The 14,136-nt window shown below is 37.8% G+C and overlaps 2 protein-coding genes across 2 annotated transcripts; one reads left to right on the forward strand and one right to left on the reverse strand.

Moving 5' to 3' along the window:
- Positions 1-43: 43 nt before the first annotated feature.
- On the reverse strand, positions 44-8,276 carry LOC130695479 (uncharacterized). Its single transcript, XM_057518616.2, has 6 exons — positions 7,986-8,276; positions 7,695-7,903; positions 7,514-7,619; positions 7,232-7,448; positions 7,016-7,134; positions 44-247 (listed from the first exon to the last, which is right to left on the reverse strand). Exons 1-6 carry the CDS (start codon positions 8,074-8,076, stop codon positions 219-221), a joined length of 771 nt encoding a protein of 256 aa, XP_057374599.1. The 5' UTR covers positions 8,077-8,276; the 3' UTR covers positions 44-218.
- A 1,065-nt stretch (positions 8,277-9,341) lies between these two features.
- Positions 9,342-14,049, forward strand: LOC130695422 (uncharacterized). The gene is made up of 11 exons (XM_057518562.1): positions 9,342-9,416; positions 9,479-9,610; positions 11,585-11,678; positions 11,740-11,899; positions 11,959-12,353; positions 12,425-12,709; positions 12,775-12,979; positions 13,034-13,177; positions 13,254-13,416; positions 13,479-13,875; positions 13,945-14,049. Exons 2-11 carry the CDS (start codon positions 9,491-9,493, stop codon positions 14,001-14,003), a joined length of 2,022 nt encoding a protein of 673 aa, XP_057374545.1. The 5' UTR covers positions 9,342-9,416; positions 9,479-9,490; the 3' UTR covers positions 14,004-14,049.
- Positions 14,050-14,136: the final 87 nt, after the last annotated feature.

A 14,136-nucleotide genomic window follows, 5' to 3' on the forward strand; every position in this document is an offset into this window, starting at 1 on the left:
AGAGTTAATTTAAATTTATTTTGTTGCATCTTACAAGGACGTCAATATTAGAAGAAGGTTAATCCCGACGAACCCGACTTCCATATGTACATGTTCAGTTGAAACCATCCGTGGCAAACCAAGGATAATACAAGTTTACCTAGATCTCGTTTATATGTAAATATTTAAGTTTCATTAATTCATAGGCAGCGTTATCTTGTATTCTTCGAAACACTGTTCTATGCGACAACCAAAGTAGGGGCTGATCTACCCGTGCGAAAAATATAGCATGTCAGTACCTTCCGCTTACTAGTGACAAGCGTAACCAGAATATGCATAGTGGAATCCAGCTAGTCAAAAGCGTAACTTAACAATTTGAGTTCTAACTCATAAATTAACATGGTGGAAATTAGGTGGCGTGTAGCTTGTTAAAAAAATCTGCAAATATTTTAACGCGACGAATGGTTGTTCCTAGCTACCTATATTCTAGCATGCAAAATATCCTAAATTGGTGCGCATGAAATTTATTAGCTTTTAAAGTTTAGCTAATGAAATGGTTCTTCGTAGCATGTATGTTAACAACATAGAAATGATCACCATCGTTTACGCATGAAATTATATTACTTGTTAGTCATTTTTTCATAGCTAATCAAATAGTTTTTCTTGGAACGTATGGAGACAACATGTAATATTACCATCATTTTATACGCATGCTATTTCCCTATTTGAATTTTTCGTTTTCATGAAATACTTTTACATTATATTAACCTTTCTTCATCAAACATAATAACGAACCTACGAGTAAACCACATAAATCGCGGTAAAACAATATTTTATAACTTCATCATTAGGTCATATTTCAAGCAAAGGTAGATTTATAATGTTCGAGAAAAGAGAAGTATTATTAGCATAAAGCACTTAATTTTAAACATAAAAGCAGTAAAGTTTTTAGGATTTCATGTTTCTCTTATAATAGCCTCATAAAAGGATAACCTGTTGATAGTTTTTTCCCCAAATTCCAATCAATCTGTCGAATTGATAGAATAGGTTTGACAGAGGTAAATAATAAAAAATACATAAAAGGTACTCTAATCTGTACATCGATTTTTTAATTGTATATTTTCAGCCCGGCAGGTGAAACATGGAAGAAAACGAAACGTGAAAATGAAAAAATTTAGTTTAAGATTGGAATTAATCACTCTCTAAATGATTTACCATCGCAGTAGCTAGATATGTGTTTGTTAAATCATTATTCATCACCAAAACACACTTTTTTTTAATTTCTGAAGGATCAAAAGCGTACTGATGTTTTGATATCCCCACAAGACGTGTTGTTTGTCCACAAATAGGATTGAAATGAAGATCATTGAAAGGGGAAGGCAAAAATATATGCTTCGATTCTGAACCATATTTTTTCGCAATGATGAATGTCACAGATAATGATTCAAGATAAACTATGCTGTCAATAGCAATAAAGTCTCCGTTTTCAAGCAATGCGCAGTAATTGATTCTTTTAGGGGATTTTCCATACTCGGTGGTAGTAAAAATGGAGCCAATTGAATTAAGTTGAGCCCGAGGGAAAAAATCGAAAATTCCTTGAAAATCTATTACGTCTCGAAAATGATTTAACTCCGGATGGTATCGCAACTTATTTCTTATTGCTACTTCCTCGCTCACTGTCAATTGCCGACTAAATGATCCACCAATTAATTTGACAGATCCAGAATTAGTTATTTTGCCTTTGCCAAGTTGGCCAACAGAATCATCGTGGGATAAATTAAGCAAATCTCTAAAAAGGTTTTCGACAGGCAATGGTACATTTTCGGTTTTCAACAGCCGTATTGTTTCCTCTCTGACTGCCAAATTTATCAAATATGTTGTGCTCATTTGTTCGGTAATTGCCTGTGTCCCTTTACACATTGAAACCAACACCCCATTAAACCATTCAGGAATATAGGCCGAAGTTGCCCACAAGCAACCCCATTTCCTTACACTATCTGGTAAATGGGTCAAAAAATGCAAATTGATCCCAATGTGTTCGATCCCATAAAGGGTTTCTGTGTCAATAACAAATTTGTGGAACACAGCTTCTACGTTGGAAACGTCGGCCACATTGACACATTCTTGTAACAACATGGACATGCCGTACACAAGACTAGAGAAATGTTCAAAAAAAGGTGCTGGCAAGAGGCCTTCTAAGAGATGAAAATAGTATAGGACAAATGTCCGATACATAGACGCTTTCCAATTGGTTAAATCACTAAGAGAATCAATAGTGCAGGAAATATCGTAGGGGGGTTTGGCTTGAGACAGGCGGGCATTAATAACGGCGAGGTAGTGACCTATATACCATTTTTTCACCTTATGTTTCTTGTCAGTCCAAAGCATAATGAAAGTCTTGAAAACACCTAGGCAACAAGAATGCATATACTCCGGAATATATGCCTCTACGTGGTCGAAAAAATTCAATTTTTCGAATGGATTAGGGCCAACAATTCCATGGATTGGCTTATTCCTCAACATGCCAACCAGTTGTAGATCCTTTTTATGTTGTTCCATGGACCTCGGTTTAAAGGTGGGGTATGAATTAGGCTGCGGATACACCCGGACATTACCCTTTCCTTTTCGCACTCGTTCGCCAGGATGAAGGCAAAAGTCGCATCCAAACTCACCATTAAATTGAGTTGAATTGCGAACGAGTGGACGAGCGACAGTGTCAGTCGAAATAATTAAAACACGCACTTTGTAGACTATTCCGTTCACATCTACACCGTGTGTCTGAAGCTTATTCAGTTCTTCAATAGGTTGTTTGAGGAGGGTTTCTCTTGGTGGCTTCTTATTTCCGTACCAAAGGGCTAGTAAAACAATACAAGATCTACGTATCTTGTAATTGGCTTCGTTAATGATCCCCATCAATGGCCAAATTCCGAACTTGCTAGATTTGAACGTCTGAGCTCCATCAGTATTTATCTGCAAAGTAATGGTTTTTTCATCGATAATACCGGCTTCTCGTAGTTTTCTGTAATTTCCGCCTGAGTTCACATCGCTGCGAATGTTAGGGTCATCTGAAAGATGTGCTGACTCTTGTAGTTTATAATGATGAGTTTTAATGTAATTAATAATCTGTTCGGCAATCGGAAGTTGAAGTATATAGCAGTCACTTGAGCGATTTTTTGTATGCTTGTGTCCACATTGTTGTTTTTCAATCGGGACTTTATTCTCGTCTACCACAAGTTCCGCATTACATTTTTTCTGCCTACAGACGTATGTTTTTTGAATTGTTGTCTTCAAATGGCTGTATTTTGATAGCAGGTTATGTGGGCTCGTTAAATTTTTTATGCTAGTCTTTGTAGCCACCATCAAGATTTGGAGATGATGCTGTAAGGCAACTTTAGACAAACGGTGTCTTAGGTAGAAGAGTAGACATAACAGTGGCAGATACACCGATGAATCAGTTTCAGTTTTTTCCTAAAATGGATGTTTAAATTACCATTACAATTCACTAATAAAACCAAGTTTATGATTATACTTCCGTTCCTGAATACAGATGCATGTCACTGCTGGTTTCTTCTGTTATGCTATCTACTTCTACAGAACTTCCATCGGCTACAGAGTCATTTGACATTTCACGTTGTAAGATACTAGAAACAACTTTTGTATCAGAAGCTTGATGTATATTTTCTTGTACTACAGGAAAACTACAGAAATCTTCTTGAATTATACTTTGTCGATGAGAATTTATATCTTCCGCAGCCAATATTGTCAGAGTGTCATTAGGTATTTCACATTCAACTGCAATATCTGTACCTGGACTACTGGTTAGAGGATGGTTAGAGGTCTATGAAACGAAATATAAAGTAATTTAGGAAAATTATGATTGACAAAGTTTTCGCACCTCATTTTTAGCTGTCTTGCAAGGAGGATTCAACATTCTATCGACAATTTCAGAAGCTTTCCTTTTTCCCATTCTGTTGAGAGTCCATCTAGAATATCCAGCTTTTTTCTCGTTCTTACGAAGACTCATGTTCCGGAAATAAAGTATGTAATATGAAATATAATTCAACGTGTTGAACTTAACTTAAGTACAAGAACGCAAGAATGAAATTCAATGTTTTCTTCACTGTTTACATTCGAATGTAGTCTGCTACAAGCTTTTTGACAGAAGCTTATAGATCAATATTTAAACATCGAAATTTTTATTGCAAAGTTAATATTAGTTTTAGTAGATAATTGAAAGAAAAAATTTCCTATATTAAATTTATACAATGATTATGTATTTGAAAGCATATCATACTTTTCAGATGAAAATGCAATCTTGCAACAGCGGTATTTGGCGCCAAAACATTTTCAATTCGCCTCATGCTGTATTTGTACTGCACTGTTTACTTAGAGTATAGTGGGTTTCAGACACCATTCACTTGGCTTTCAGTATTTTTATCTTTATTTGACGAAGATAGTGTCGTTTGATTCACAAAGGTATTTCCACTTGTCAATTTCATTGTATTCAAGAAAAATTTTGCAATACTTTGTGTTATTTTCAGAAATGGAAAAGTCTTCGAAGAATGTTTCACTTCCTTTGGTCTTGTTCGAGTTCATTGAAAGTGATTGTGTTGCTGGTGTTGGAACACTTGGATCTATTTATAAGCCTCCTCTTCCAGAGAGCTTAAGTGAAAGTGTTCTTATGGTGCATTCTTGGATCACATCAAGTCAACATTTCACCATCCAGTAAGTATTCAGCATTTTATCTATTAAGTCATTAATAAGTTCAAGCGTCTTTCACAATATTTTCTTTTCTCTTTGCAGATGGCAAAAGAAATGTAAAAACAATTGGAATGATAAAATTTATGGAAACTGTTCAACTGAAGATCCTGAGGATGAATTTAGACTTTGTCGTGCAGTCATGTTATCAGGTATATTAAAAGTTATCGTTTCATCATTATGTAATTGAATCATCATTGTGTTTAATATCTATACAGAAGATAAAGATTTCCTTAAAAAACATCTGCAAATGTTAAATAAGAAATCTGCCCTGGCGAAAGAGGCCCATCAACTTAAGGCAAACAAAGTTAGACGTAACAAAGGCAATGTTACGATATCTACAAATAGCAACAATATTCCTGTTAGTATTGCTACTAAATCGAAGCCCTTATCTGCCAGCCCAACTGCTCGGAAGGATGATCCTAGTAATAAAACTAGTAAAATTCGTCGCCAACTAAATTTTAATTAATCGAAAAAATGTCTAATACAGGAGCTCTAACTGAAAATTGTGATGGCGATCAACATACCGGCTTATCACCAAAAACGGACGATGCAATAAGCCTTAAACGTCGATTAGTGCAGGTAACTATTCAACAATAATGTATGTCAAATAATATATATATTGAAATAATTATTTGTTTGACTCTTACAGGAAAACCAAGATTTAAAGAAGAAAGTGGCTCGACTTGAAAATGAGAAGGAAGAAGAACGAAAAATTCTCAGTGGACAGATAATGGAACTCGAAGAGCAATTGGGCACACTCGAAAAACTTTGCAAAGACAAAGCTACGGAGGTATCGAACTTAACTGAAACACTTGAAAAATTGCATGCCGATCAACTTGCTCCAGGTGTTCTTATCCAACGTGAGTTTTGTACAATTAATGCTCAAAGTAATTGGCTAATATCGTTCTTTTACCCTTTAGATATGACCGACCTGATTAGTGTCATCAAAACTGATTCGGAAAAAAGACAGGGTGAGTTTCTACGCTTATCAAATCAATTTGCCAGCTTCCCTTCGTCTTCTGTTTCCACGCCTTGTTCGTCCCAACTGGCTACTCCGACAAAGCGATTAGTAATTTCACATTTTTTAGTCTTCGAATCATTAATGAAAATTTACTAATACTTGCTATACCTTTTTTTGATTGGGCAGGTCAAGTTTGATGGAGATATACTGATTGATCCAGATGCGCTAAAGAACGCCATTGCCTATGGATCTACTGCCAACACCGATCATAATTTAAACCTAATGATCAACACGATCCTTGACGCATTTTACAAGCAGAGCGAATTGGCAGCCTTTAGTTTATCTGGAAAGCCATGTCCTAATATGAAGGGGAGTAAGGCAAAGCCTAAAATTCCAGCACAAATCATGCAAGCCCTTAAAAGTAAGTAATTTTTTTATTTGAAAGGCTCTTTACTGCATAATTATGAATTATTATTTTTTTAGATTTCATACGAAGGCATTGGAAACAATGGTACCAGGTTGTTCCAACCGATAAAGCCATCAACAGTGGAGTTGGGGCAAAACTACGCTCCTGCCATACAGCCGCTAAAAAACAACAAAAAAAGTCTACAAATGCGAAAATTTCTCCAATAATTAACGAAGACGACATCGGCAATGATTCCAACAACTTGAATAGTAATACCTTATTAGACGACAATCCTGGAGATGACCTAGAAGATATTGAAGTTTCGTCAAGCTTCGAGGAAATTGGAAAACAAAGTGATGACTCGTCATCGGCTGATGAAAACGAAAACGAAATTTAATAACTTTCCACATTTGTTTAAGAGTATTGTACGTTGTGTGTGTTTTGTTGTCCTTTAAAACAGGGTAAGTATGAATGAAACTGGGCTTTTGCGTATATAACACTGCCATAAATTATTCAGAAACATCTTATGATTGTTTTGGTGAAATAAGGATTGTACGTGCAATGTGTTGCAATAAACACGGCAATAATTATGAATGTTTTTCGTTGTATGATTAATAATGTAATTAATGTACAAATTCTAAAAGACAAAAAATCTAAACTTTAAACTAGCTTGCTCGATTAGAGAGGAATACCAACTAGATAATACTATATCATACCCAACGTAAAGTTAGCATTCGAAAAAAATCCATGGAACTAGCTAAGTAAAAAAATGTAAAACACAAACGAGTAAAACGCTTGCTTGTGGGGGTGCAAAGCTAGCTCGCTAAAAACATGTTGGGAACAACTAAAAACCAGGCATTTTGGCGAACTAGTTACTAGCTAGTTTAATGTAACCTTTTTCGCACGGGTACTTTTGAACGCTGGCTCAAAGTTTCCTGGTTCGTCGTTATTTTGAAGAGATGAACGACCTTCTGTGCAAGTCTGAAACCCGGAAAACTCTAGTCGGGCGAGCTGATCGGTAAGCATTCTGCATAACATATAATTTAAAAATCAGCACCGACCCAGAAAAGCTAAAAACAAAACAAGCAAGTCAAACTAAGCTGCAGCCCGATGAATAGATTTACCTGTCGCCAAAAACTGTGTCATACGAAGGCGGGGGTGGCATTTCGCCATTTAAACCTCCTTCCAAAATCCCTGGTGCTGAAGCAACGAAACAATTTCGCGGTTCCACAGGACTTATTTGGCGCCGATTTTTCATTATTAGCCCTGCAATAATGAGCGACATTGCCAAAAAAATGGGTATACCGCAAATGGTTATAACGAATTCTCTCAGAGTTAACTCTAAATGAAAAAAAAAATGTTGATGTTTGAATTTCGATGTTTGCCAAAAATTTAAAATGAAAAACCGAAAATGGCCACATTGGTGGAAGCACTTATTTCTGAAATGCTACTAGAAGCCGACAGGTGAAGCAGACATCTCCATTTGCCATTTTTGGCAGTTGCCGCCAATTTCTACAGACAATAGGTGATCTGTTAGCTGACTAAAATGAACGTTTTCTTCTTTAGTTTGTGTTACAATTCACTTACAACAGTAATAACACATTGTCTTTGCTTCTCGTCCACAGAAAACTGATAGATTTCTCCATTTGAAACTTTGCCGTCGTTTATAAACCAGCTGCATTCCTTCACTTTGATGTTGGGCAAGTAAGTTCTGCAGGTGATTTTGATGTAACTGTCTAACCAGTACAATGGATTCGCAGGAGACAAGCTGATATTTCCTTGAGTATTCCCGTGATCTAACGATAACGCAATTGTAGCCGGATAGTACGAAAAAGCTTAGGTATTAGAGCCAACTTAAAAAAATGTTCTCACACTTACTGATAAATAACAAAAGAAGAAAATCGAACAAACAGAATTTGATCGTCATTTTCGTTTTGAGTTTACTACAATCTGAGAGGCAGTGATGCATCTTCCCATGTATCCATGTTCACACTCGGGTAGCGTTTGACACACTGATATCCGGCGCCGAGAAGGCTCTTGGTAAAATAAGATTGTGGTTTATGAGTCGCTGCAGAACCGTGACTCTGCCGTGAATACGATCGGCCGCTTCTCGGGAAAGGAGCCTATAAAGAACGAGAAGCTTGGGAAAGAGGAGAGGGAAAAAGGATGAGATTTGCGTTTCCCATTTTGAAACTCGAAGGGTTACACGATCCACCAGCTGCAGTTATGGGTTTTCATAAATTTTGCGTAGAACCTTTACGCGCAGTACTGTTCGCTATACGCACTTAAATCTTTTGAAATGCGGTTGTATCGGTCGATATTTTTGTTTCAATTCTTTTAATGCTTTCGTCCATAAATGAACCGCATGGCAAAACAAAATATTTGCTGATTTCAGCTGCTTCAGGGAAGCCAAATGCAACACCAACATTTTATAACGCCAATAACAAACAACCCTTTAAAAGAGAATACTGTATTGTTACTACAAATTCCCTGCATTTTTTTCATCTCTACGAAAATAGGTAATATTAGTTAAAGAAACAATGAAAGTGATAGGGTTAAATTATGATTATCACCGCATTGTAGTATGCAGACTTGCCGTCCGATTATTTCTTGAGCGATTATAGGTAGCCGTCGATAATCACAAAAAAAATGATCGGCGATCATTTGTCTGTTGAAAAAATTTGATCGGCGATTAAATTTCTTAGATTGTTTTTCCGATTATTTTTGATCGCCATCTAGCAGTAAGAAAATAACTTGCCATTGTTTAAATTGAAAAAATTGAAACAAGTAAACATTTCAAAAAAGCGTCTGCTAAAAAAGTGACACAGCTATGAGTAGACTTTCATATAGTCTCATCTACCGTTCATAGATGTCGCTAAATAATCGAAAAATAATCGCGATTAAAAATTAATTTTTTTCCACTTTAATCGCCAATTGCGATTGTTTTAAAATAATTTGATCGCCGATTAAAATTTTAATTGAAATCGCAATCGCGATTAATTTTCAATCGCGATTACGGCAGGTCTGGTAGTATGTGAAACCTGGCTTCAAGAAATCCCACAGGATTCCTTGTCCCATGTCCTGTTTTGAGGTTAAATTCCTTTCTACATTTGATAGAATAGGATGGTAATAATAAATAAAGAAATTAATTAATTAATTTTAATAAAATTAAACACATCCATGGCATTTAGTCACCAGATGGTATTAGCTATACATACATTTTTTGTGGTTGCAGACGACGTCAGAACGAACATTCAGAAAGTATTAGTTTTGCAAAAGGCGCCTAAACTGCACGTGAAATAAATTTGAGTAATAGATTAGCTTAATAAATTTTTATTGCTTCGTCATTAAATTTATATGCATCGATTTAGAAGGGCGCATGAATGGAATACGTCGTTGGTACAAGGGTGCCGCTGCAGAGGGTCACTGTAACACCTTTTGCTGTTTCCACCTCAGAATGTAATGTCATTGCAGCAATCACCCTCCAAGGCGTGCATTTGTTTGTAAGTTTTTTCGTATATCTATACAACATGCTGCGTACGTTTAGCGTCAACCGTCATATTCCGTTATTCTTCTGCTACATAATGGGGGGAGTGGTGGGTCTCGACTATACAGACCAAGTGTTTGATGGGAAGTCACCCGGTTTGTTGGCAGCTTTTGGCGATTTCAATTCTGACAAACTTACTGATGTGTTTGTGATTGACAACCATCAACACAGTTTTGGTGTACTCTTGGCACATACAGAACCACCCTTTTTACGAAGAGAACATTTTGACTGCAATCTTGGGGATGAAATCATTGTAGGCCTTGTGCCAGGGGACTTTGATGGTGATGGTGCAATGGATGTCCTAGCATTGAGCCAACCCAAACCTAGCTTTTGGTCATCTACGTCTGCCAAAGAAACATTTAATGTCTATGTTGCATGGGGAGAACTAACAAAACTGGAATGCCCTATTCAAAACAAGCCACTTCTGCAAACAAAGGGCCACCCTCTCGTCCTTGACTACAATGGCGATATGATTTCTGATCTATTTGCTCTGGATATTAACGGAACTCGCCAATTTTGGATCTTCAATACAAGTCGCCAGATCGATCATCTAGTCAAAATGGAAGCCAACAACACTTTACGCATCCCACATTCCCACGCTTTCGTCGATTTGGATGGTGACATGTCCACCGATCTTCTCCTGACAGGCCAAGATTCTTTTGAACTATGGCGCTTCAACAGCACTAATGGACTGGAACTGGCACAAATAATTGAACTCCCCGTCAAAGGAGCTGTCGTTGGCCAATCTGTTTTTGTCGATGTCAATTTCGATGGGAAGATAGACCACCTCGTACCCGTCTGTTCAGATTCCAAGTGCTTAAATAGCAGTTTTTATCTTTATTCTGGTGATCAATGGCAACTTATCCCCTGCGATCTGAAAGATCCTTCAGGCAAAGTATGGACGTTCCAGCAGCCTGATCCATCTCAGTTTTATCAAGAAGCTCTGACTGCCCGAAGTGGTGATTTCAATTTAGATGGATATCCTGACTTGTTAGTCACGGTGACCTATTATGACCAAGTACGGGCAATTCTTTTAGAGAATGCTGGAAATGAGTTGACTGGCACTCGCCATTTTGTTCCTAAATGGGATCTGCTGGCAGAATGGAATACGACAAGTGTCATGGCCACCATGTACGACATACAAGAAAAAGGTGTTTTAGACGTGCTACTCGTTCACCGCCCTGCCAATGGTCAGCTACAGATGGCTGCATACAAAAACACCTTAGACTACGATGCCAATTTCATCAAAGTCGTCGTCTTAACTGGACGCTGTTACGCCAACTGTTCCCATGGCCGAATTCCGTACGGAACTAACCTACCCGGTCCGTCCATTAGCTATCGTACGACGCAACCTAACGGCGAATTGCAATTGGCATGTAGTGCTCAATTATCACAGAGCGCTTACAGTGCTCTTCAGCTTCCTTACACATTGTTCGGACTTGCACGATCTCCGAATTTTCTGGAAACACTCCGTGTTAGTTTGAGCTACGTTCCGAATCCAGCCAGTCGGGAATGGACGCAGATCATCCCCAATTCTCAAATGATTATCATCCCAACATTGGAAGCGAGCTCTAAACATTGGCTCAATAAGCTCTTTGTTACTCCATCTAGAGCCATCGTTTTGTCAGCTGCTGCTTTGGGGGGTTTCGGCTTCTTTTTGGCTATCGTTGTCGCTATTTTGCATGTGCGTGAAAGACGGGCTGACAAACTCGAGCAGATGGCGGTTGCTAATCGATTCCATTTTGACGCTATGTGATGATTATGTATTTGCCCCATTTTTTTTTTCACCAATCAGATATCGATTTCTGTATTTTCATAGCATGTCTTTTAAATATTTTCAATCAGTGACGGTGTATCGCCCGTTTCTTGTCAAATAAACCGATCGTTACATTAGTCTACTCCTTCTTTGATCATCATCCACTTTTTCTAGGAGGTCGTTGCTGCCGTCAACAGGAAGGAGGCGTTCACGTTCGACCATCGCATTATTCCAGCACCAACAGACATCAATGAACTCCAAAACAACGGTAGAAAAAAGGAAAGGTTTTGGAATTAATTGTTACTAATTTTTTAATACGTTTTATATAGGAACTAATCGATCGGCGTTGAATCGTGATATAAATTTCCACGAAATTCATGATATCTTCCTGGATAGGACATTATCAGCAGCTCGGAATACTGACGAACCCCTTAACACCGCATTCCGGCAAGTTGCGTGGTCGCCTTCCGGTTTGATTCCCTATAAGAAGTAAGATTTCTATCACAATTCAAAATTTCGTAACTGTTTTCATTGTTTGTTTTTGAAAGATGCATTCTAGCGACAGTGACAGCTGATCACAGAGTAGCCTTATATCGAAATGGCTGTTGGGCTTGGAAGGAAATTGAACAACTATCGCCTCGTTGGTTGCAACACATGAAAGATAATAATATGTTGACACCGAGCGACTCGACTGAGCAAGAACACAGCCTAATTTTTTCGCTCCACAAAAATCGATCGTACCTTCTAGGAACAATGGCTCTAGCCTGGAGCCCATTGTACACTACATCCACTGTAAACTGGGCTTGGCTTATCATGTTACAACGTAGTGGTCACATCGTCATCTGGAAAGCTGAAGCTCCGTCTGCTAGCACCTCAATTTCTACGTTTCATGATTTGCAATTGGCTGACCCATCAGTACTTAAACTTTATCCAGGATCAAATGGTATAATAATTGTAACCATCCTTAGATAACAAAACAAATTCTTCATGAACGTATATTTTGAATTTATCTAGAAAATCAATTGCTATTATTTGCTGGATCTCACCGTGGCCAAGTCAAATGCTGGTCACTTTCCTGGAACCAAGATAATACCCCGACTTGTAATCTACTTGGTTCCATCCTTCCCGACGAAGACCATATCTCTGTGGGTGCGATTGAAGTAATATGCTCGGGCGATTTTCTCGTCATTAGCATAACGAAGAATAATGCAGTTATGGCTGTGTCAGTAAAATGCGACGGAAATGGATTGCAATGCATCGATACACAATTCGCTATATTACCTGGCCTGCAATTAACCGGTAAAATGAATTTTAATTATTGATGGGCAATCTTATCGATTCATTTTAAATTGTGGTTTCTTCAGGTATGACGAAATTGGCAGGGGGAAACATTATTTGTGTCACAGAAGACTATCTCGTCAATGAAATTGATCTAACTATCAATACCCAAGGTGTTTTCAGTGGTTTAAAAATTAGGCAAATGATGATCCCATCCAATCCGATCATGTTGTGCCGTGGGATAGCTACATGTTGGTCTGGTGATAATTCAACTCTCTTCATGCTCGAGAGGTAAAACAAATGCACTTAACGATTTGATTCATTTTATTCAATTGTCATTCAAAGCGTCAAAGTGGCCTATGATCACCTTAAATGTCGGCAACCCAGCAGCTTAACGGTCTATGTCATGGGAAGTTTGGAAAGGGTAATAAGTGTCCTCGAAAATGCAGAGAGTATGGAAAAATCATTAATGGCTTTAGAAACTTACAAGTAAGTAGTTCGTCACGTACTTTCATTGAAATAATTCATCACGGCCTACCTTTTTTGAATTTTTCAAACTGAATAGGGCACTTAATGGATCGAACTGGGAAAACATTTGGGAAATGGATATGGAAAATATGAGTAACGAAGATAACTACTACCTACAACTTCTCAGATGGTTTGCATTGTATAAATGCAATGCCTGTTTCGTTGAACGCCGTTTCGATAAGGAAGTTCAAGACGATTTGGTAACCATGTTGTCATTATTTTTATTTAAATCTTACATGATTTCATTTTTTTTTTAACCTAGAAAATGCGAGCCGATAAAGTAGAGTTTTGTCTTCAGTTGCGACACATCGAGAAGACGTTCTTAGAACTTCTTAATCGACCGAATGAACAGCTAACCAACGACCAACGTTTGAATATTTCCCTTGCGTACCACTTGGTTAGCACACCCGCTGTCACAGAATCAGATGTGAAATTTGATCAGACTTTACGGGCAAAGATAAAAAAGAAATTTATGATAAACAACGAGACACCCAATGAAGAGTGTCCCATCTGTCAACAACCAATCCCTTTCGAAAAGCGGGAAGATGGGCAGTGCCCTAGCGGGCATAGAGCATTACGATGCCGGGCGACGTTAAGAACTTGCTTTGAAGACACATTTTCCTGTCGTTGGTGCGGAACACATTACCACCTTGATTCTGGTATCTCTTTTACGCTCTTATTGAGTTCGTTATACAGATAAATGTTATTGCTTTTGACATTATTTGCAGGATTGGAAGGCTGCATTCTCTGTGGTGGATCGTTAGATTCAAGCCGGACAGGATTATGATAATTTACGTGTTTATAATTTGTTTCAAAATTTCATTGAAATCTGATTTCTCCCAAAGGATAATGTATTATCTTTTATACAATACAATAAGTAGGTTAAAACTTGGCACTGACTAGAATGAAATGCGGGCAGC

This window comes from Daphnia carinata, chromosome 7, assembly GCF_022539665.2.
Source record: "Daphnia carinata strain CSIRO-1 chromosome 7, CSIRO_AGI_Dcar_HiC_V3, whole genome shotgun sequence".
Lineage (NCBI taxonomy): Eukaryota > Metazoa > Arthropoda > Branchiopoda > Diplostraca > Daphniidae > Daphnia > Daphnia carinata.

Excerpts from the sequence above, each read along its gene's own strand:
- LOC130695479 (XM_057518616.2), bottom strand. The coding sequence starts at position 8,076 with ATGCATCACTGCCTCTCAGATTGTAGTAAACTCAAAACGAAAATGACG. Across the intron at positions 7,135-7,231 it reads GACACAGTTTTTGGCGACAG|AATGCTTACCGATCAGCTCG; the intron begins GTAAATCTATTC and ends TATGTTATGCAG. Across the intron at positions 248-7,015 it reads TGAGCCAGCGTTCAAAAGTA|GATCAGCCCCTACTTTGGTT; the intron begins CCCGTGCGAAAA and ends TTCGCACGGGTA.
- LOC130695422 (XM_057518562.1), top strand. The coding sequence starts at position 9,491 with ATGGAATACGTCGTTGGTACAAGGGTGCCGCTGCAGAGGGTCACTGTA. Across the intron at positions 9,611-11,584 it reads TCCAAGGCGTGCATTTGTTT|GAGGTCGTTGCTGCCGTCAA; the intron begins GTAAGTTTTTTC and ends CACTTTTTCTAG. Across the intron at positions 12,354-12,424 it reads ACTTTATCCAGGATCAAATG|AAAATCAATTGCTATTATTT; the intron begins GTATAATAATTG and ends GAATTTATCTAG.